Source organism: Geotrypetes seraphini, chromosome 11 (genome assembly GCF_902459505.1).
Source record: "Geotrypetes seraphini chromosome 11, aGeoSer1.1, whole genome shotgun sequence".
Lineage (NCBI taxonomy): Eukaryota > Metazoa > Chordata > Amphibia > Gymnophiona > Dermophiidae > Geotrypetes > Geotrypetes seraphini.
Window position 1 is genome coordinate 28934710 of NC_047094.1, and position 22623 is coordinate 28957332.

The following is a 22623-nucleotide window of genomic DNA, read 5'->3' on the forward strand; positions in this document are numbered from 1 at the left end:
CCTCAGCTGCACAAGCCTCAAACACTTTAGAATCATAAGTAGCAACATTCTAGAGCTCAGAGTGTGATGTCATAATGTCTCATTCCACCAATGCCTAAGCTCTGTCCTCATCTGCACAAGCCTCAAACGCCTTAAAATCATAAGTAGCAACATTCTAGAGCTCTGATTGTGATGTCTTAATGCCTCATTCCACCAATGCCTAAGCTCTGTCCTCATCTGCACAAGCCTCAAACGCTTTAAAATCATAAGTGTTTGAGGCTTGTGTGGTTAAGGCAGAGCTTACAGGAATGGGGCAGGGACAACGACAAAACTTGTGGGGATGGGATGGGGAAATTGAATTCCTGTGGGGCCGGGGAAAAATTTGTCCCAATTTCATTCTCTAATTTGCATGTATTGCCTCCTTTGTATGCATGGAGGTATGTAAATCTACATGTGGATTCATTTATTTATTTAATTTATTAAATTATTTATATGCCGCATATCCTTCAATTCTAGGTGGATTGCAAATTATTCAGGTACTCAAGCATTTTTTCCTATCTGTCCCAGCAGGCTCACACTCTATCTAATGTACCTGGGGACTGAGTTGAGGCATTGGGCATTGTAGATATCCTGAAAACACTGGGTATTGGACACTAGGCATTGTGGATATCCTGAAAACCTGACTGGCTGGGTGTGCCCTGAGGACTGGGTCGAGAGCCAATTGCATAGGGGCCTAATATTGTACCAGCCCTAAACTCTGGGTAGTCCTTCAGCAGACTCTCTCCCCCTTCTTTTGGAACTAGGACTTCCAGAACTGGACAAAGGCATTGCTACCTCTTGCATTACGATATATTCTCTGGCTCTTTCTGCTTTGCTTTATTGTTTGGTAACTCTGAATTTAGTGTACAAACCTTTCCATATTCCTTTATACCTTATACTGGAGCAGTGAGCACTTGGAGGGTGACTGCCTAAAAATGGTATTCGTTAGTGTTGCATGCAGTGGTGAATGGACCTCTTTCTACTCCTCTTTGGTATGTTGGTCCTCCTGGATGGGGAAAGACATTTGGTGCATTAACCAAATTATTCTTAATAATTCTCTATTGTCTTTCCAACAATTGCAATCCAAATATAGTCCTCCTTCTATGGAATTTTATAGATGGCTACAGCTGAAACATTGCTTAACTAAATTAAAATGGCCTCTACACCTAATACTCCTCTAACATCCAAATTCTCGGAATTCTGTCGTTTCGGATTTACTTTCGGTCATACCACCTCACTATATTATAAATTTTTTATAATTTCATCTTTGACTACAACCATTAGTACCAAATGGCTTTGGTTTTCTGAAACTAACTGGTAAGGCTCGGATGACCAATGGTTATATTTTTTCCAACACTCTCAACGTCCTCCCTTATCTCTAGTCTAACGCAGTCGCTATATATCCTTTTTAAAAAAGCCTATTGGACTCCAAGTAAGCTTCATAAGGCTCACTTAACGGATTCAAACAAATGCTGGCATTGTAATGGTCAACTGGGAGATCTTAAACATATGATTTATGATTGCCCAATTTTGGAGCTCTGTCTGGAAAACCATATGTAACATTCTCTCCATCTCCTCTCCATCATCTTTTGATATTGTTCTCTTTAGATCTCTCGCCCTTCCTGGTGCCTTGGATATATGAATTGCCATCACTTTACAAATGATTCTCTCGCATTGGAAATCTGCCCAATTATTAAATACCTCTTTCTGGTGGGCTACGATGCTGATGATTCATAATTTTGAACATAAAGCCAATTCCCTTACAAATAAGGGTTTCAAAACTAACAAAATATGGTAGTCCTTTTACTAAGGTGCAGAAGCCAGTTTAGCGCGTGCTAAAAGCTAACACGTGATAACGCGTCTATAGGATATAATGGACACATTGGCATTTAGTGCACGCTAAAACGGCTAAGACCCCATAACAAATATATCTTCTCATCCCTAAATTCTAGGTACATTTCAACTGGACTGAACACTGTATAATATTCATTCTTAACTCCTCTTCTTTTACGAGTTTAGATGACTATAGTTTGCTCAACTCACTGGGTCTCCACAGGAGCTTATTGTTCATTTTCTGTTTTATGGCTTCATATAACTGTTAGGTTATATTCAATTTACATAGATGCTTATTGTTCCACTATTGCATCTATGATAATATATGCATCATTTCTATCGCATGATCTCCTTATGTCATTTCTTATGTTAAAATTTCAATTAAAAGATTTTATAATGGAAATGGACCTCTTGTAAGGGTCAACTCATCTCAAAACCACCAAACAGCTTTCACTAAGGAATGCCAGCCCCTGAGGATATGAGACAGACCAACAATTGTGACTTGGAGCTAAAATCATATTTATCACCAGACCACCTAGTGATAGGCTTGGCAGCCTCGTTGACCCTAAGGACAAAATTGTGCCCTTTTTATAAATTAAAAAAAATAGTGAAGTATGAAATAGTATGCAAAAACCAGGCTCGTTCCCTCTCTCCATTCACATGCTATGTTGTTATATGAAAAAAATAAAATAAAATAATAATGTTAATTATTGGACATCTGGATGCTGCAATTAAGCACAAAAATAAGGGGGAACATCTGAATTTCATGTACATGGGGGAAAGCAAAGACGATGGTTTCTGTGGTATCCCTTTGAATTTGGTAGCTGGAACCTAAGTGTGTGGCAATAACAGCTGCAGCTCATCAGAAGGCTTTTTCTTAAGCCATGTATTTTTTTTTTTTTTTTTTTAAGTCTGATAATGCCATAAAGGAAATGAGTTTGAAATCCCTCTCTGAAGTGGAAAGATTTATAGCAGAGTTTAGTTTTGCATAAATCGTTGGGTTTTTGTTTTTAGATACATAAGTTACTTCAAGAAACTTTAATATAATAAGTCCATTAACATCATGTATTAAACCATATAGGACGCATTTTCTATTATGAATGGTTGATAGAAATGGGGATCTCTATACATGGAGTAATCTTTCACAATAAAAAATTGTAGGTTTAATTCTTAATAGTGGTCTGTTCTAAGGCAATATGATCTTTTAAAAAATGTATCTTCCAAAAGATAGGGTTGTTGTTTACGTGATGATCTCATAGAAATGTCACTTCCATAAGCGGAGCATGTGGGCAACAGAGGAAATGAGTCATTGCTGAATACTCTTGTGCATGGTCCCGGGATCTCTGTTGCCTTCTCTCGAATATTTCAGAAGACTGCATTGGCACTCAACTTATGTATTAAGCAGCCCCAGAGAACCAGACAGAAGTGTGTGATATTGAATACCTTGGTTTGTGAATGAGTCATTGGCTGCTTCCAGTAGGGCTAGGAAAATCTCATTCGATTGGTGCTTTAAAATATATTTCATAAATTATTCACTTCAGAATACCATCTGTTGTGGTATATAGATGCTGTTGGGCTACTTTCGGGACCTGAAAATTAATGTTCTGCGCTGTCCCTGATGTATCAGTTTGTTTACTGTGAAATGAAGGCCTCTGTTGGGCTGGGGAGAGAGGGGCTGTTTGCTTGAGCGGCTTAAAAATGGCACAGATATGTTTTATTGTTTCACTGTTTTTGGTAGATTAATAGAACTGTGATTTGATTTGATTACTCTGCATATTTTTTCCTGGTGAAGTTAGTACCTTTTTAAAGAAGATTATTTTTTTAGAACTAATGATTTGAGTGCAATCCCTTCTACTAAAATGTTTTTTTAGTGCAGAATATATTCTGAGTTTCTTTTAGGAATATAAGAGTCGCCATACCAGGACAGACTGAAGGTCCATCGAGCTCCATATCCTGTTTCCAACAGTGGCCAACCCAAGTCATAAGTACCTTCCTGGCAAGATCCTAAGGAATAAAACAGATTTATACTGCTTATCTTTGGAATAAGCAGAGGGTTTCCCCCGAGTCCATCTTAAAAATGGCTTATGGACTTCTGTTTTAGGAAATTATCCAAAACCTTTTTAAACCCTGCTAAACTAATTGCTTTCACCACATTCTCCAACAATGAATTCCAAAGTTTATGGAACAGCTCCATCTTATATGTTCTATATTCGTCTTTAACTTTGAAAATATAGACATTTGGTTTGGTGGAAGGATATTGTTTTGAGTTTGTTGTGTTTTGAACTTTTGCCTTTCCATTACCATGTGGTGATCTCCACCCCCTTTGCGTTTCCAATAAAGATTTGATAGAGTTGGGTGTTTTGTTTACTCTAGCTGGAATTTGATTTCACAGAAATATTGGAAGGAAATAATATTGATATAACCTACTGGAAAAATATATAGGCATGCTTTGTTTGCTGAAGTACAGTCATTTAGGCAAATTATTTTTAAAGTATTTTCCAAAGGAAAATTATTTCAGCAATTTGCTGTGTGTGTATGTTCATATATTCTTCTGTTCTTTCTCTGCCCCTCATTCTCTCTCCCATATAATTTTTGATTCGCTGTCCTGCCAACACCACGAATATATCAGGGGAGATATTTGAGACTGCAATGGTGGGTTTCCGAGGGTACAGTACTAAAGTGGTTTAGGCTGTTCTTGACTAATTGGTTTCAGTATTTAATCTTGGAAGAGAAACTTTTTCTGAATCTTGGCCTCTTTCCCAAGGAGTCCCTCAGGCTTTAGTGATATCTGTGGTTTTAACTTGTAGTTGGCCCCTTTAGCATGGAAATTGGGAGACAGTAGGTTTCCTATCTATGCAGTTAAATACAATTGTTAGTATTTGTAAAGAGAGATCAGAAAAGGGCATTGGGGAACAAATCCATCGCTTGGGGAAGGAAGCGAGTTGGCTTTGCCTACACAATCTATTATTGAATGTAGGGGAGAAGTTCCGCTTACTCTGCCCTCTGTGTGTATGTGTGTTGATTGGAAGAGGTGGATGAAGTTGCAGATCTTAGGGTTAGGTATGACAGTCACCGATGTGACCACAAGTTGGTAGCATAGTTAGATCCTTCAGTTAATTCGCCGGCTTCTTCTGTATTTGACAATAGTGAATTTGGAAAGGCTATGGGGGCAGAGGAATAGCTGGTTCCCAGCCTGTTGCTCTAACCAAGTTCAAATTCCACAGCAGTTCCTCGTGGCCCTGGGCAATCCACCTAGCCCTCGATTGCCTTGGGATAGTCAGATGTGACACTAGCAATCTCACCCCATTTAGGGCCTGCCGTTGAAATCATCATGCTCACTGAAGCCCTCTAAACCAGTGGTTCCCAACCCTGTCCTGGAGGACGAGCAGGCCAATTGGGTTTTCAGGCTAACCCTAATGCATATGCATGGAGCAGATTTGCATGCCTGTCACTTCCATTATATGCAAATCTCTCTCATGCAAATTCGTTAGGGCTAGCCTGAAAACCCGAATGGCCTGCTGGTCCTCCAGGACAGGGTTGGGAACCACTGCTATAAACCATGCACGGCTTGTTGCTTGTACGTAGCAGGGACCAGAGAGAGTATAGACCAGACATGGGCAACTCCGGTCCTCGAGGGCCTGAATCCAATCGGGTTTTCAGGATTTCCCCAATAAATATGCATAAGATTTATTTGCATGCACTGCTTTCAATGCATATTCATTGGGGAAATCCTGAAAACCCGATTGAATTCCGGCCTTCGAGGACCGGAGTTGCCCACGTCTGGTATAGACTATGGTCATCTGCAAATTACACTACTGCAGGTTCTACGGTATTCATCTGGGGTTGTCCCAAATAGATATTGAACCATAATTCAGAATAAGAAGGCTGAGGGAAGGAGGAAGCCGAGGACGGTGTGAGCAGCAAGTGGAAGATGGTACGCCAAGGAGGAGGCGGAGAGGGGCCAGCACCAGCACTGGCTCCCCCTACGAAGATGGCACCCCCCCCCCCCCCGCTTCCCTTAACTACGCCACTGAAAAGTCTAAAATCATTTGTGCCGGTAGCTCTTAATTGGTATATCCAGTCAGAAGCTGCTTTAAAAACATTCTTTTACAATTCTGTGCAGATGTTACATCAGCCAGAATCATGTGCTCTTCTCTCTGGGTCAGAATCACAGCTGTTCCCCCTCCCCTTTCTACATTCTCCTTTAGTTTCAAAACATGTGGCTAGGATGATGCAAGCCATGAAGCCTGGCCAGGGTGACACAGCTGTTCCCCGGTGGAGGATTTTTTTTTTTTTTTCTACTTAGCTAGATCACATAAATGAAATTCAGTCTACTGGGGGTTGAATATTTTTTTCATTACTCCCTCCAGGTTGGGCTACACTCCACTTCTTCTACTACTATTTATTATTTCTATAGCGCTGAAAGGCGTACGCAGCACTGTACATTTTAACATACAATAGACCAGTGGTTCCCAAACCTGTCCTGGAGGAACCCCCAGGCCAGTCGGGTTTTCAAGATAGCCCTAATGAATATGCATGAGAGAGATCGGCATATAATGGAGGTGCCAGGCATGCAAACCTGCTCCATACATATTCATTAGAGCTAGCCTGAAAACCCGACTGGCCTGGGGGTCCTCCAGGACAGGTTTGGGAACCACTGCAATAGACAGTCCCTGCTCAGAAGGGCTTACTATCTAATTTAAACAGGACATTTCCGGGTTGGGGAGGTTATAGTGGGCATAGGAATCTGACAGCAGCAGGGTTGGGGAGATTATAGTGGGTATAGGTTAGAGAATGACACGGTGACAAAATTCATCACTGTTCCCGTCCCCGCGGATAACCGCGGGAAATAATCCCATGTCATTTTCTAGTGTCTATTTCAGCCTCAGTCCTTCTACACCAGCATTCTTCAAAGCAAAGCTTGTGGGTCAGTGGTTTTGGCCATTCATACTCTGATTCTTATGTGAGCCAAGGATAATGAAGCTATTGTGACATCACTGATATGATTGACTCTTAGGCACTGGTGGAATGAGGCATTATGACATCACAATATCTGCTCTAGATTCCAGAGACTGTCATTCTGTAGTGTCTATTTCAACCTCGGTTCTTCTACACCAGCATTCTTCAAAGCAAAGCTTGAGTATCAGTGGTTGTGGCCATTCATACTTTGATTCTTCCCTCTCTCCTTAAAGAATGACATGAAGATGGTTTCCCGCGGTTATCCGCGGGGACGGGAATGGTGATGAATTTTGTCACCGTGTCATTCTCTAGTATAGGTATCTGACAGCAGTGAGGGGGAGTTTAAGAGTTGAAAGCAGTTTCAAGAAAGTGGGCCTTTAGCTCGGATTTGAACACTGCCAGGGACGGAGCACGACGTATTGATTCAGGCAGCCTGTTACAGGCATACGGCGCCGCACGAAAGAAGGGATGGAGTTGGCAGTGGAAGAGAAGGGTACAGATAAGAGGGGCTTGCCCGACGAGCGGAGATCACGGGATGGGGGAGATGAGCGAGGAGAGATATTGGGGGGGGGGGGGCTTTGGAGCAAACGCACTTGTAGATCAGCAAAAGGAGCTTAAACTGTATTTGGAAATGGGTGGGGAGCCAATGAAGCGACTTGAGGAAAGGGGTAATGTGAAAATAGCGGCTCTCACAGAATGAGTCGCCCAGCTGAGGAGAATGACCCTGATCCCTAGCCCTTGAAGATTTTTAGGGGACAAAAAGATGTTTGAAACTCCTACAACTGAATGCATCTTTTAGAGGGAAATGTTTTTTAAAAAGTGTAATCATCCCCCTTTTTACAAAACCCCGTAGGGCAGTTTTTAGCGCTGGTCACAGTGGTAACGGCTCTGAAACGTATAGGAATTCTATGAGCGTCGGAGCTCTTACTGCAGGGATGTCCAAAGTCGGTCCTCGAGGGCCGCAATCCAGTCGGGTTTTCAGGATTTCCTCAATGAATATGCATTGAAAGCAGTGCATGCAAATAGATCTCATGCATATTCATTGGGGAAATCCAGAAAACCCGACTTGACTGCGGCCCTCGAGGACCGACATTGGACACCCCTGTCTTACTGCCATGGCTGGTGGTAAAAACCACGCTATGGTTTTGTAGAAAAAGGGGAGGGGGATATGTTAGTGTTTCCTTGTGTAAATAGCAAGTGGCCTCACGCCCATAACACATTTCCAGTCAAGGACTTGCGACATGACCTATCTCAATGACTAATACTCTGGGTAATAAATATTCACAGTGGAGGAGGCAGGAGAGGCACAGGCAGAAGCTTAAAAGTAGAGTTGAACTTTATTCCAAAAAGAGCAAGGGGCCTTTTTTTAAGGAACTTTCTTAGGTTGAAACTGGGCTTTACTAAATCTGAAACTTCAGATTTTCATCATACAAAAAAAGCATACAGCGAGCTGGGACAGCAAAAGCTGAACGAGGACGGGCCGCGCATGGAAACGGCACCTTCCAGAACAAATTTAGCACATAGTGGGCAGAAATGACTCAAACTGTATCCGCACAAAGGAAGCTCAGATGATGCAGAAACTGGCAAAAGAAAAAGAGGATAACATTTCTGTTCTAAACGATAATAGCAAAGCAGGCCAGACTTCTTTCATAAAGTGATAATTACTTCGAGGGAGCAGGGAAATAAAAAACATTTTCAAGAGCTAACTGAAAATGCCTTTCCAGGAGGCCATTTCCTGTTCTCGTGGTTTAAAAATAGACCAGCTTGTTAAAACCTCAAGTGGCCACCCTCTGTACGATATGCAGTAATGGGGATGCAAGACGCAGCTTTCTATACTGAAGGGCCTCTGGGCGAGCTAGGAGGCAGGCAGGCAGTGAAAATCAATTTCAAGTTTTAGATGTGAGTGTGTGTCTTTTCTGTATCTGATCTGAAGGCGGTGAGATTGGGAAGTCTGTCTGGCCTGTTTCTGACCCAGTTAGCGGAAAATTATATAGTGGTGTAAGGAATGACTCTTTCAGCATTTTAGGTCGAATGGGTAGTGGTCCAAAATTAACAGTGGACTCGTTTTATTGCTTGAAGAAAATTACTGTAAATGAACCCTGTAATTGCAATCTGTAAGAAGGATGAAATGGAAGCGTGTCTGGCCTAAAACTCAGTTCCTCCTTTTTTATTTTATTTTTTTAAATATTATTATATTTATTTGTTTAACATGCTCCTTCAATGAATTTCAACAATGCTAGTAACATGATTGTTGGCTCTCACTGTGGGAACTCTGCTCTGTATGTGGGACAGAAGTAAACCACAAGGACAAGGTAAAGCAACCCCATGTCAAACAAACCAGAACAAGAAAACAAGTGGGGAATGGGACTGTACACATCAGCCTTGAAAACATACGTTTTATTAATTGTAATCACAAATAAAGACTGAGTACCTGTATAAGAACATGAATATAATGTCCTTTTCCTTTTTTGACCTGACACGGTCCATGTTTCAGCCTCTAGTAGGAAGCCTGCCTCAAGGGTGAAGGAGTCAATCCAGTAGATGGCGCTGCTGCACTTACAACATCAAAATGAAAAGCTCTGGACTCGTGGTGAGATACACAAAAGCTTGTAAAATGTTGGAAAACATAAAAGACTTAACATGTTAGCTGCGTGGCTATATGAACGCAAATAACAGAAGACTCTAGAGTCCAGAACTTTTCATTTAGATGTTCTAAGTGCGACAGCGCCATCTACTGGATTGACTCCTTCACCCCTTAGGCAGGCTTCCTACTGGAGACCGAAACACAGACCTTGTATTCATGTATTTAAACGTGTATTCAGTTTTTATTTGTGATTACAACTAATAAAACTCATTGTTTCCAAGGCTGACACGAACAGTCCCATTCCCCACTTGTTTTCTTGTTGTGGGACATCTCTGCAGGAACCTTATGGCCGCAGTACTTTTAGAAACCATCTGCCTGTACAAATTTGAAAAATAACTGACATTTATGATACAATTTTTTTAAAAAACCCATTATTATAAATGCAAAGAAAAATTATCAATGGTTCTTCCTATCTGAATCTCTGTAGAACAAACTGAGCTTCAAGAAAATTTAAGTTTGGCTTTTCAAGAGGAAGTGCACACAGAACGAGCCAGATTTATGCTATACCAGACGAGAAAGACAAAACTATCACCGCCATTCTAGTGTTTTCTCTTAGGTCCAGGACCATGGCTGCCAACATTTCAAAATGCCAAACACAATGCACATTATCCCTCTTTGGACACAATTGAAGGAGCTGCCTCAATATTGGGGGGAGGGAGGTACCCGGCACCCACATATTCTGCTTCGTCAGCTGCGCTCTGTAGACCGTGCAGATCTACATCTTCCAACAGTTAAGGCCGAAGGTGTCCAGGAATGGTATGTTTTCCTGTATAGGCCCCCCATGAGTGGAATGAGATTCCACTCTATATACAACAGCAGGAAAACTTTGAAAATTTTTAAAAGATTACTAAAAAGATATCTTTTTTGTAAGATGAAGTATGCGTCTTGCATTTTAGGTTGTATGATCGAGCACTGGCTGCTTATTTGCTTCGTACTGTTTCTGATTGCTTTGTTGTGTATGTATTGTTATGATAAATGTTAAAATAAATGCAAAAAAATGCTCATATAGCGGGGAAAGACTCTGATCAATGATAGCCCTTATGTAGACTAAGTAACCAAGATTAGTTCTGGTAACTGGCCACGGGCACTTGAGATTTGCACTCTGTATCTCCGACATTAATAAGCAAGGATCTTCTTGATCTTAAGTAGAGAATGACACAGTGACAAAATTCATCACCGTTCTCGTCCCCGCGGATAACCACGGGAAACCATCTTCATGTCATTCTTTAAGGAGAGAGGGAAAAATCAGAGTATAATTGGGCACAACCACTGACCCACAAGCTTTGTTTTGAAGAATGCTGGTGTAGAAGGACTGAGGTTGAAATAGACACTAGAAAATGACATGGGATTATTTCCTGCGGTTATCCGCGGGGAACGGGAATGGTGATGAATTTTGTCACCGTGTCATTCTCTAATCTTAAGTTGGCCTTTGCTCAAGGGACTTTAGTAGATATACTAGTGATTAGATAGGATTTATGATTATAATCACTGCCAAAGAATTAAATTGCCTCCAGCGAGTCTAGAACTCTGCAATCCGCCTCCTACATGACCGTGACTACCACGACCCCATCTCCCCAGCCCTCCATGAGGAACACTGGCTGCCGATTAACAAGCACTGTGTATTCAAAGCCCTCGTAATGGCCTACAAGAGATTCCACCTCATCACCCCGGCCTACATCATATCCAAACTCCTTCAGCACACTCCTGACCGCTCGCTCTGCTCTGAAACCGAGAAACGACTGTACATTCCTGCAGAAAGATCCCTCCTAATGGAAACCGCTCATAAACACTCATACAGTCACTTCATCCCCCATCTCTGGAACTAGCTGCCCGCCCAGATCAGATCACAAGACTCACTAATGACCTTCCGGAAAGCGCTGAAGACCCACCTCTTTAGCTAAACAGTGCCAACGAACAGCTTCCTCCCTGCTCCCTTCCTTTCCCCCCTCTCTCCTTCTTCCTCCTGCTCCTTTTTTCCCTTTATTGACTCCTTACCCCCTCCCCGTGTTCCCCTCCTCTCCTCTCTCAACATTTCTTCTTCTATGATTGCCTTGTCCTGTATTTTGATATATATTTTTTTGTGAATGTCAGTTGTAACCTGTTCTGAGCCCCCTGGGAGAAAGGGGCAGAAGTCGAATTAAGCAAAACGGGATCCTAATAAACTGGCTCCTCTGTCCAGAATAATGACCCACCAATCGTGGCATTCTTTAAGCTATGGATAAAGCCTGAGACAGCCGCATACACAAGTGCCCCAGTCTTCCATGATTTCACCGCCCCTGAAAGGGGAGGGAAAGGGAATGGGACTCGTACACCGCATTTATGTGGCTACACATATTTTGTACCTGGGGCAATGGAGAATTAAGGGACTTGCCCAGGGTCACAAGGATTCGATTCCATAACCTAAAGGGGCTGAAAAGGCTGCAGATCTATTCATATGAAATTCTTCATGGGATCAGCACGGGGAGCTCAGATAAGCAGTTGGGATAGCAGTTTACGTACCTTTCCCTGCTATATACCAATTTGGAGGGCTGTTGCAGAGAACTACCTTGGGCTAGGGCAGGGGAAGGCAATCCCGGTCCTCGAGAGCCGGAGCCAGGTCAGGTTTTCAGGATCTCCATCATGAATATGCATGAGATGCAAATCCTATCTCATGCGTATTGATTGTGGATATCCTGAAAACCTGACCTGGCTCCGGCTCTTGAGGACCGGAATTGCCTACCCCTGGGCTAGGGTTACCTGAAGTCCAGGAAAACCCGGATGCGTTTGATTTATGATTGTCCTTTTAAGGAAGTTTTTAAGCTTTCATCAGCCTAGTCACATTGGCTGATATGCCTGCTTCCCCTTCCCTCTTGTTTTTCCCCTCCTTGTTCTTTACTATCTAAGTACTGTAGTAACCCCCCCCCCCCCCCGGTCATCTTTCATACCAGTAAGTCATTGTTTGTTGGTCTTTTTGTTGTATTGAAAATTATTTTATTGTCCTACGTAAAATCGCTTTGATATTTGATAAGGCGGTATATCAAATTTTTCATAAACCTGAAACCTGATCTTTTTACTACTATTACTTATCATTTCTATAGTGCTGCTAGACATACACAGCACCGTAGAGGACTGTCCAGGATCTCTCGGAGAGAGAAAGAGATAATGGTTACTGTGGATGGGCAGACTAGATGGGCCATTTGGCCTTTATCTGCCATCATGCTTCTATGTTTCTACAATTACTCATACAAGAGGCTATATCCCACTAAATGCGAGAAATACAAGCAAAAATTATTAATCCAGGAAAAGGCCTCAGAATTGGAGTCTACGCAAAGTCCTATCATGGACTAGACTGTCAGCATAGTATTACCACTCCATGCTCCAATCATAGGCCAGAAAAATCTGGAACTTGTAGAATCTCTTAATTTATTATTCTTTTTAATTTTTTTAATATTTTTAATTTTATAATATAGGTTTAAACCTTAAAGTCTATACTTAAAACTTCATTTTAAATTCTATTGTGGTTGATCTTAGAATTATTTTTCATAAATAGACCCTAAGGAAAATAATCTACTGTTACAACCCTGCTGTGACTAAATATTGTTTAACATTGCTATACTCGCAAAGGTAGAGAAGTTAAAGGTAACTAAATTACTTATCTTAAGCAGTTTTCATTATAGCTTGAAAGTCCTATAATGACTGTGCAATGGCTATGCCGCCGTGATGCCTTTACAATGGCTATGCCGCCGACGTGGCCAGCGTTTCGTGGGCAATAAGTACATCCACTGCTTCAGGGCTAATGGCCAAAAGACATCAAGGCATTGCGTTCTTTAAAACTGCCAAACTTTCTCTAGAGCATGGAGTGGTAATACTACGCTGACAGTCTAGTCCGTGATAGGACTTTGCGTAGGCTCCAATTCTGAGGCCTTTTCCTGGATTAATAATTTTTGCTTGTATTTCTCGCATTTAGTGGGATATAGCCTCTTGTATGAGTAATTGTTATTCAGACCACTTGGGTTGTTTGTATTTAGGTTAGACTCTATGTTTCTACAGCCAGAAGGCTCCATGACCTCACAATGCAGGTGTAAGGAGCCTTAGCCAATAGGGAAAGGAGATGCAAATATTAAGAACCTTAGCCAATAGGGAGAGGAGGGTAGACTGTGGAGGGCCATTTGGCCTTTATCTGCCATCATTTACACCAGTCATTGAAGTAGCATAAATGACCACACTTAAATGTTGGCAGGAAAATGACGATTTAGGCTAGCATTCTATAACAGCAATTACATGCTTAATTGCAATTATTGTGCAGCATCCTAGTGCCTAAATTTCAGCAATCTTTCAGAGAGGCTGAAATTTTTCAGCTGCAAACAGAATGCTAAGGATTATTTGAAAAGGAGAGTGTGGTACTGTGGTTGAAGCTACAGCCTCAGCACCCTGAGGGTTCAAACCTATGCTGCTCCTTGTGACCCTGGGTAAGTCACTTAATCCCCTATTGTCCCAGGTACATTAGATAGAGTGTGAGCTCACCTGGACAGACAGGGAAAAAGGCTTGAGTATCTAATGTAAACCATTCTGAGCTCCCCTGGGAGAATGGTATAGAAAACTGAATAAATAAATAAATAGTGGGAAAAGTTTCAGCCTCTGATAACCGAGCTTATATTGTGACATCACAATGCTTCATTCCACCAATGTCTAAGAACCAACCTCATCAGTGATGTCACAATGGCTTGATTGTCCTGTACTTGGCTCACTTTTGCTACATGTTGATTTCTAGAGTGGTGCAGTGGTTAACGCTACAGTCTCAGCACCATGAGGTTGTGGGTTCAAACCCACGCTGCTCCTTGTGACCCTGGGCAAGTCACTTAATCCCCACATTGCCCCTGGTACATTAGATAGATTGTGAGCCCACTGGGACAGACAGGGGAAAATACTTGAGTTCCTGAATAAATTTATGTAAACCATTCTGAGCTCCCCTGGGAGAATGGTATAGAAAACTGAATAAATAAATAAATAGTGGGAAAAGTTTCAGCCTCTGATAACCGAGCTTATATTGTGACATCACAATGCCTCATTCCACCAATGTCTAAGAACCAACCTCATCAGTGATGTCACAACGGCTTGATTGTCCTATACTTGGCTCACTTTTACTACCTTTTGATTTCTAGATTGGCACAGTGGTTAAAGCTAAAGCCTCAGCACCCTGAGGTTGTGGGTTCAAACCTATGCTGCTCCTTGTGACCCTGGGCAAGTCACTTAATCCCCACATTGCCCCTGGTCCATTAGATAGATTGTGAGCCCACTGGGACAGACAGGGGAAACTGCTTGAGTATGGTATAGAAAATTGAATAAAGAAATAAACAAAGCTGTGAATATCATGATACCTCTGTATCAGTCTCTGGTGCAACTATCATTATTGTGTACAGTTCTGCTCACCCCATCTGAAAAAAAAAGATAGTACTGGAAACCAGAGCTAGGAAAGGATGACAAAAATGATAAAGGGAACAGAGCACCTCCCTTATGAAGATAGGTAAAGCAAGTTAGGGCTCTTCAGCTTGGAAAAAGGATAACTATGATAGAAAATCATCAATGGGGTAGAATGATTGAAGAGAGAATGGCTGTTCAGCCTTTAATTCGAGCAACACAAAAGCAAGAGACCACCGCATGAAACTAATGACCAGGAGAGAAAAGAAATCAGTGAAAGTCCTTTTATCATTGCTGGGGGATGTAGGCAAGACAATTGCATAGTTGGGTTCAAATTTCAAAAGAAGTTTCAATAACTTCCTGGAGGAAACATGCCTAAAAAATGATTAGGTAGTGGTTACGTGAGTGCATGGATAGGACGAACTTGGTATAAATCATGGTTATTCGGGTTCTCAACAGGTGATTGAAAACATAGCAACATGCATTCATATGGGTCTGAAGGATTGCGATTAGAGAGTTGCGCGGGGACAGAAATCCCCCGTCCCCACCAGTATCCCACCTGTTCCCGCCCGTCCTCGCCAGAATCTCTTCTGTCCTCGCCTGTCCCCGTGAGGAATTTTCTCCATCCCCACCCAACCCCATGAGGAATCCCTTCTGTCCCCGCCCATCCCCGGGAGGAATCTCCTTTGTCCCTGCCCGTCTCCCCTTAAAAGTTACCTGTCCCCATAAAAAGCAGCAATTACGTATGATAGTTTTGATTTTTTTTTTTTAAAGTCTTAGTTTATTTATACCAACAATAAAATACAATATAAACAAATAACAGTGAACAGAAATAAGAGATGCATACATCACCGGAAAGAATTAGAATAGACATTAGGTCATGTGATTGTAGGGTCGACCATTTCTTGTTAAAAGAAATAAAAGAGTTGGAATTTTTGGCAATTTAAAACTCATATCTGTAGAGCAAACAAATCTGGTTCCACCATCTGGCATAAGTAACTTGTGAGAGGTGCTTCCAAGATCCACAAATGATTTTTAATGCAACAATGAGTAAAGAATCAAACAATACAGCATCAAAATCATTTAAAGCAGAATTGAGAGAGGCACTTTTCAGGACAATGGTTGCATAAGAAAAATGTGCCAAAACTGAACTGGAAACCCCAAAACAAACTCAGCATGTACTTCATTTTGAACTAAACACAATTGGTGGCATAACCATGAGAGGCTTTGCCTCCCCTCAAAATGAACATCTCCCTTGCTGTAGCTGGTGGGACATTTTGTTTTTCCATCATCTTGGTCCCAGTTTCCGATTTTGTCTATCTTCTACTAATTCTCTTTCCAGGCCTTGGGAACCCCAGTTCCATCCCTGTGAGAGTCCTGTAGACCTGGAGGGGGATCCCTGCGGGAGTCCCGCAATCCCCGTTCCTGTGCAGACCTCTAGTTGAGATCCTCTCATTCCTGGTCTGAAAGAATTACTAAGTTGTTTTAAAATTAGCTGTTTGAGGTATAAATATCTGTACAGAGGGACTATGATGCATTGCTAAGAAGTGGAATAACGGATACATCAAATCCCTGGAAATGAGCTATGAGAAATGGATCTATCTTTTGGACTCTGCCAGGTACTTGTGTTGCAGACTGGTCCCTGCTGGAGATAGGATGCCGGGTTTGATGGATTTTGCTCAGCTTCGGCATGATTTTTCTTATTCTCTAGATTCTAAGGTGATCTGGTAGGGGTGGGAGGGTGGTATCATGACCAAAAGTCTCCCTCCAGAAGGTGTTCTTAACCAGTGTGGTCCAATTTTGAAATTTAGGACTTGAGCATGTACACCTTCAGTCCACTTGGTGTCACTGTTTGATGCTTTTCATACCAGACTTGTTGCATCATTCAGCTCGAATTTTTTTTTTTCCTAACAGGATTCTCATTTGCTAGATAAACAGCCCTTACCTTCTTTATTTATTAATGGTTACTTTCATTACCAATGCCACGATCAATAAATTGAAAAGCTGTTGTGTCATAGGAAGGCGAACTAAGTCATTTAGCTCAGTGAACAAGACAACCAGCAAGAATTAAAAACATGCCATCCTAAAAACTGAGCAAGCTACATAAAATATAAATGAATTCATGTCCTCGAGGCATTCAATTCTCCCTTTTCCATACGATAACTGGCACTTCCTAATTCCCTGATGACATAAAAATGGCAGGATTCCATGATATAAATATGACACCCAACATTAACCCTACCCTCAGATTCACATAGAAAGAATACAAAGTCACAGAAGCCATGTCTGGAGCTGCAGATGAGTGTATATGTAGAGCAGGGATCTTAAAGTCCCTCCTTGAGAGCCGCAATTCAGTTGTGTTTTCAGGATTTCCCCAATGAATATGCATTGAAAGCAGTGCATGCACATAGATCTCATGCATATTCATTGGGGAAATCCTGAAAACCCGACTGGATTGTGGCCCTCAATGAGGGACTTTGAGATCCCTGCATTAGAGCTTGTTAGGAGGTTCTAGACCAGGGATGGGCAACTCCGGTCCTCGAGGGCCGGAATCCAGTCGAGTTTTCAGGATTTCACCAATGAATATGCATTGAAAGCAGTGCATGCACATAGATTTCATGCACATTCATTGGGGAAATCCTGAAAACCCGACTGGATTGCAGCCCTCAAAGAGGGACTCTAAGATCCCTGATGTAGAGCCACAGAGCTGGAGCATCAGAAGGCCGTTTGCTTAGGCACTGATTTATGCATCTTGACTCTCAAAAATCTATTTAGATCTGAGCCTTCCTTCTCATAGAACTTTGATCTTAAACCACGACTAAATCGGAACATATTTTGGATAGATGCAGAGCAGAGTAAGTATGAGGGGCTGCTGAAAAGTTCTCAGCCCAGCCAACAAAGTTGAGGCGGTCTCCATCAAGGGCTTTACGCTCAGGGCTCCTTTTACTAAGGTGCGCTAGGGCTTTAACGCATGGAATAGCGCACGCAACATTGCCCCGCCAGCATTGAGCTGGTGTTAGTTCTAGAAGCATAGCGTTGCGGTAATTTCCTGCGTGCACTAAAAACACTAGCTCACCTTAGTCAAAGGAGCCCTTAGCCCAATAAATTTCCACTTTTTTCATTCTGTATTTTTTTCGACGGAACGAAAAAAAGTGGAAAATCACTGGATGTGGAAGGGCATTTTTGAAAGGACATCGAAGTCTTGGGCATTCTCTGTTCAAATGAAATGGAATGAAGCCAAAACTAAACTCTTATGGCTCGGCCCAGAATTAGACCACCTCCCTTCTTCTGTATCCTAGCCATCAGGTATTTCTTTGCATATTGATTTTTCCTCCAAAATTTTGGGTGTCATTGTAGACTCCTTCTTCTCATTCAATGAACCAATCAACTCTTTCATCCTTTCTCGGCTAGATTATTGTAATTCAGGGCCTGTTTTACAAAGCCGTGCTAGCGGCTGCTGCGCGGTAACGGCTCCGAAACCCACAGAGATTTAATGGGCTTTGGGGCTGTTGCTGCACGGCTTTGTGAAACAAGCTGTCAATCAATTTAAGCCTAACCAAACCTAGCTTGCAGAGGCTCCAGTTGATTCAGAATTAGAGAGTTGCACGGGGACAGAAATCCCACCCATCCCCGCCCGTCCCCACCAGGATCATCTCCGTCCCCGCCAGGATCCTCTCCGTCCCCACCCGTCCCCGTCAGGATCCTCTCCGTCCCCACCCATCCCCATAAAAAGCAGCAATTACTTCTGACAAGATCATCAATTCCACAGTTTCTTTTGTGCTTGCGCTGCTGTTTTCCTTGTGGAATCTCTTTGGTGGAACCCTTTTTTTGTTTTCTGTTCAGGTAATTAACTTATAAACCCCCTCTTTTACTAAGGCTGACGTGTCCATTATAAGCCTTCCATCCCCATGGGAGTCCCGTTGGCTAGAGGGGAGTCCCCGTGGGCCATAGGAGTCCCCGTTGGCTAGAGGGGAGTCCCCATGGGAGTCCCATGGGTTACAGGGGATTCCCGCAGGACCCCCACGGGACTTGCGGGATTCCCGTGATCCCCATTCCCGTGCAGACCTCTACTCAGAATACCATGGCTAGGTTGATTTTCAGCAAGGGTAAATTTGAACATGCGTCTCCACTACTGGCCAGACTTCATTGGCTCCCGATATTCTCCAGGATACTCTCCAAATGTTCCTGTTTAACTTTTAAGATTCTGGTTGGCATATGTTCCTCACGTGCACCTCTTTCTTGGAACTTTCAAAGATTGGGGGCTCCTTTAGCACACGCTAACCCCACGCTACATGCCAAAAACCAATGCCAGCTCAATGGCGGCGTTAGCGTCTAGCGCGTGCGCTAAAACCACTAGCGCAGCTTAGTAAAAGGAGCCCTGGGTCTTGTTAGGACCACGCAAAAACTCAAACTGTCTTTTCCGTCTCATAAAGGAATTGTTTTTCCTAGTAAATTAGGGAAATCCTATCCTTTCAAACTAATAGAAATTTTGAATGATATTCCTCTAAGGTTATGAGAATTAGAATCATTTCAACTTTTTCATAAAAACTTTAAAACATGGTTATTCTCTAAATTATAAACTCATGTTCTTTTTCATATTTTTTTTTAAACTGATGTAAACCAAGTCGAGCTTTATTACAGAGCGTTCTAATTCGATTAGTGCATGCTAATCAGTTAACACACCTTAGTAAAAGAGGGGGGGGGGGTAAGTTTTTGTTTGGTCCATTTTCAAAACATTCAGACGTCTATCTTTTATTTTTGAAAATGACCTATGTAGACATTTTGGTCCTTAGTCTTTTATGGCTATTTTCAAAAATTAAAAACATCCACATGAAAAATGGACAAAAGCAAGTTTTGCAGATGTACTCAACTTGTCTGATTGCGGCAGGAGAATCCCCATCAGTTGAGCCAGTTTCGGGGATTCCTGCCGGCTCAACTGATGGGGACTCCCCTGCCATGATCAGCTGATGGCAAGCCCTCAATGTACTATTTTTATCCCCCATCTTTGGGTGGTGGAAGGGGGGGGGGTCGGTGACCACTGGAAGAATAAGGAGGGCTCATACCATAATCCCTCCAGTGGTCAGTTTGGGCAACTCTGGGGCACTAAGACGCAACAAAACACTTGAGGCTCCTTTTACAAAGCTGCGCTAGGGCCTTACCGTGTGGAATAGCACACGCTAAACACCCGCAAGTGCTAGCCGCTACCACTTCCTTTTGAGCAGGCGGTAGATTTCCAGCTAGCACGCGCTATTCCTAGGATGAGCAGTATCTAATCAAATCCTTTGGTTTGTATACCGCATCATCTCCACGTTCGTAGAACTCGACGCGGTTTACAGTAGGAGAAATAGGAAGGAACTACAACAGAGGGTTAGAGGTAGAAGTGTGAAGAAAATTTAGAGGACTTGGGATGCCAAGAAATAAGAGTTTCCTTGATTCCTAAGTTGGAGGGAGACTTACATTTTTTGAGAAAAGCCAGGTTTTCAGATGTTTGCGGAAAACTTGGAGAGAGCTCAAGTTCTGAAGAGGGGAGGTAAAGTTGTTCCAGAACTCAGTGATTTTGAAGTGGAGGGAGGTCCCTAGCTTTCCTGTGTGGGAAATGCCTTTTAGCGAGGGGAAGGATAGTTTTAATTTCTGGGAGGATCTGGTGGTATTAGGGTTTGAGGAATTCCAAGAAAGAGGGATAAAGGGAGGGAGGATACCATATAGGATTTTGAAAGTTAAACAGGTGCATTTATAGTGGACCCTGGCGATTATCTGTTTTACTCCTTGGGATCTTGCCAGGTACTTGTGACCTGGGCTGGACACTGTTGAAAACAGGATACTGGGCTTGATGAACCTTCTGTCTTTTCCAGTATGGCAACTCTTATGTTCTTTTTTTTTTTTCAGTACTGATTTTTCAGCACCATATATACAATTTAGCCCTATATGAGCCAGGGAGGTTGTGTTTGTCAACTACTGTTTAAAGTTTGCGCACTGAGAAATTCCAGCACCGTTTTGAAACAGGAGGAAGACACGGATTGACTCAGATACTCCTTAAATCAAGGCCTACAATCAGGTGGCCACACAAGGAGGAAAGCTAAAAGGCAGTTCTCGAAGCAATCCAATGCAGTAGTTTGAAGCGTTTGTGTGGTTCGCCCGTGCCTGTGGCAAAAACCTTGGAAATCAGAACGTTCTGTCTGGAGAGCAGCGATTATACGGCATTTACACACTTTGCTCACTTGATGTCGCTGTTTCACGCTTCTGTAAAAGACTTGTTGCACCTGCTGCTTAATTATTATTTTCTTTAGCTGGGATTCGCTCCTTATTTGTGTTTTATTTTTGCCACTAGCACCTCAAAATATCGTGCGATGATGGATATGCTGGGAACTTATTTTCTATTAAGGCGAGCCGTCAGTTTCCTTAATGCCGAGGACAACTGGTGAAGAAAGAAAAAAAAAAAAATCGATGCTCTTAAGAGAAGCTGAGGAAGTTATGCGCACGTATGGAAAAGCTAAGTTTGTTCTTGTCATGACACAGGACAATTAAAACAAAGTAATGTTCTGAACGATATCATTTCATCAGGTTTATTCAGAATCGTAATTAAGGGCTCCTGGAGTATCATTTTGGGAGGTAAAAAGAAGACGATTTGGAAATGCACATTCGAATTAAGGATTTCTAGATTGGGGCCAAGTCAGCTCATCTTCAATCGTTTACCTGGTTTCATTATGAATGGGGGGGGGGGGTGGATTTCCCTCTCCCCACACAACGTTTGGAAAATACCGGGAACCAAGCAAAAGGAACTCTTGAACACCAAAAGTCAGCAGCTGGAAGAGTGCAAACAAGTGAATCCACTGCTCTAAAAGACTGGACCAGACATAGAGCATAAGATCCTCCAGACCCATGAAATAAGCAGCCCGCGGAGAAAGACACGGCCACACGCCTAATATGGACTAGACACGCACCCAACCCCTCTTAGACGTCTATATCCCTAGACGTTGCCCCACGGAACGGCTACGCGAGAAAACAACACCCCGATCCCTCCTAACGCCATAGACGCAACCCACAAGACACACTGCCCCACGCGCACCTCGCACACGCAGACAACCCACGCCTAAGCCCTGGCACGCGGAAAGCGCACACGCCAAATCACGCACACGCCGTCACTCGCGGACAAGACGGGCACCAAGAACACCGAACCACATACGCGCGCAGCCACTTCCGCGCACAGTCAGTAACCCCAGCCGCTCGCGGGCAACGCGCGGGCGCAGCGTCCCAGACGCGCGCAAGGCCGGGGCGATCGCATCGAATCGGCCGCCACATGTGGCCGCGGCGGCCATGAAAGACTCCCGGGAGGAGAAGGGCCGGTCAGCGGCGCCGCTCATCAGCTAAGCGAGTCACGTCTCTCCTTTCCTTCTCCTCCCAGGGCGAAGCTGAGTCTGGAAGGAGTGCGTGGGACAATGGCGTACATCCAGGTACGGGGATCGGGGGGGCTCAACTTGACCTTCGTGCCAGCTTGAAAATTAAATTCCAGATAGCTGTGAGAGCATTCTGATCTTTATTTGTTTCTCGTCCCGGGAACTTGGGGTGCTTTAATTGGCGCGAGGTTGGGGTCTCGCCTGGAAAGCAACAGTTGTGGTGGGGACTGGCAGACTGCCAATTTCGTGTCATTTTTGTTGCCATATGGTCCTGCCCCTGGTTTCCTCTGGCTGCCTCTTGGGGGGGGGGGGGGGGGTACAGGCAAGAACACTGGCAAGCTTCAGTTCTAATTTATTGGTACCTTTCTGAAAAACTAG

At 43.0% G+C, this 22623-nt stretch overlaps 1 protein-coding gene across 5 annotated transcripts in view; it reads left to right on the forward strand.

Moving 5' to 3' along the window:
- The first annotated feature begins 21343 nt into the window (after positions 1–21343).
- The window catches only part of SYT17 (synaptotagmin 17), a 114335-nt gene continuing 113055 nt past the window's right edge, over positions 21344–22623 (forward strand). For 2 of the 5 annotated variants that reach the window (XM_033915167.1, XM_033915168.1), the window contains exon 1: positions 21345–22302. In XM_033915167.1, coding sequence (XP_033771058.1) covers positions 22288–22302 — 15 coding nt within the window. In that variant the 5' untranslated portion in view covers positions 21345–22287. Of the gene's footprint in view, positions 22303–22623 lie in introns of all 5 variants that reach the window. The other 3 variants (XM_033915170.1, XM_033915171.1, XM_033915172.1) reach the window with 3 other exon arrangements.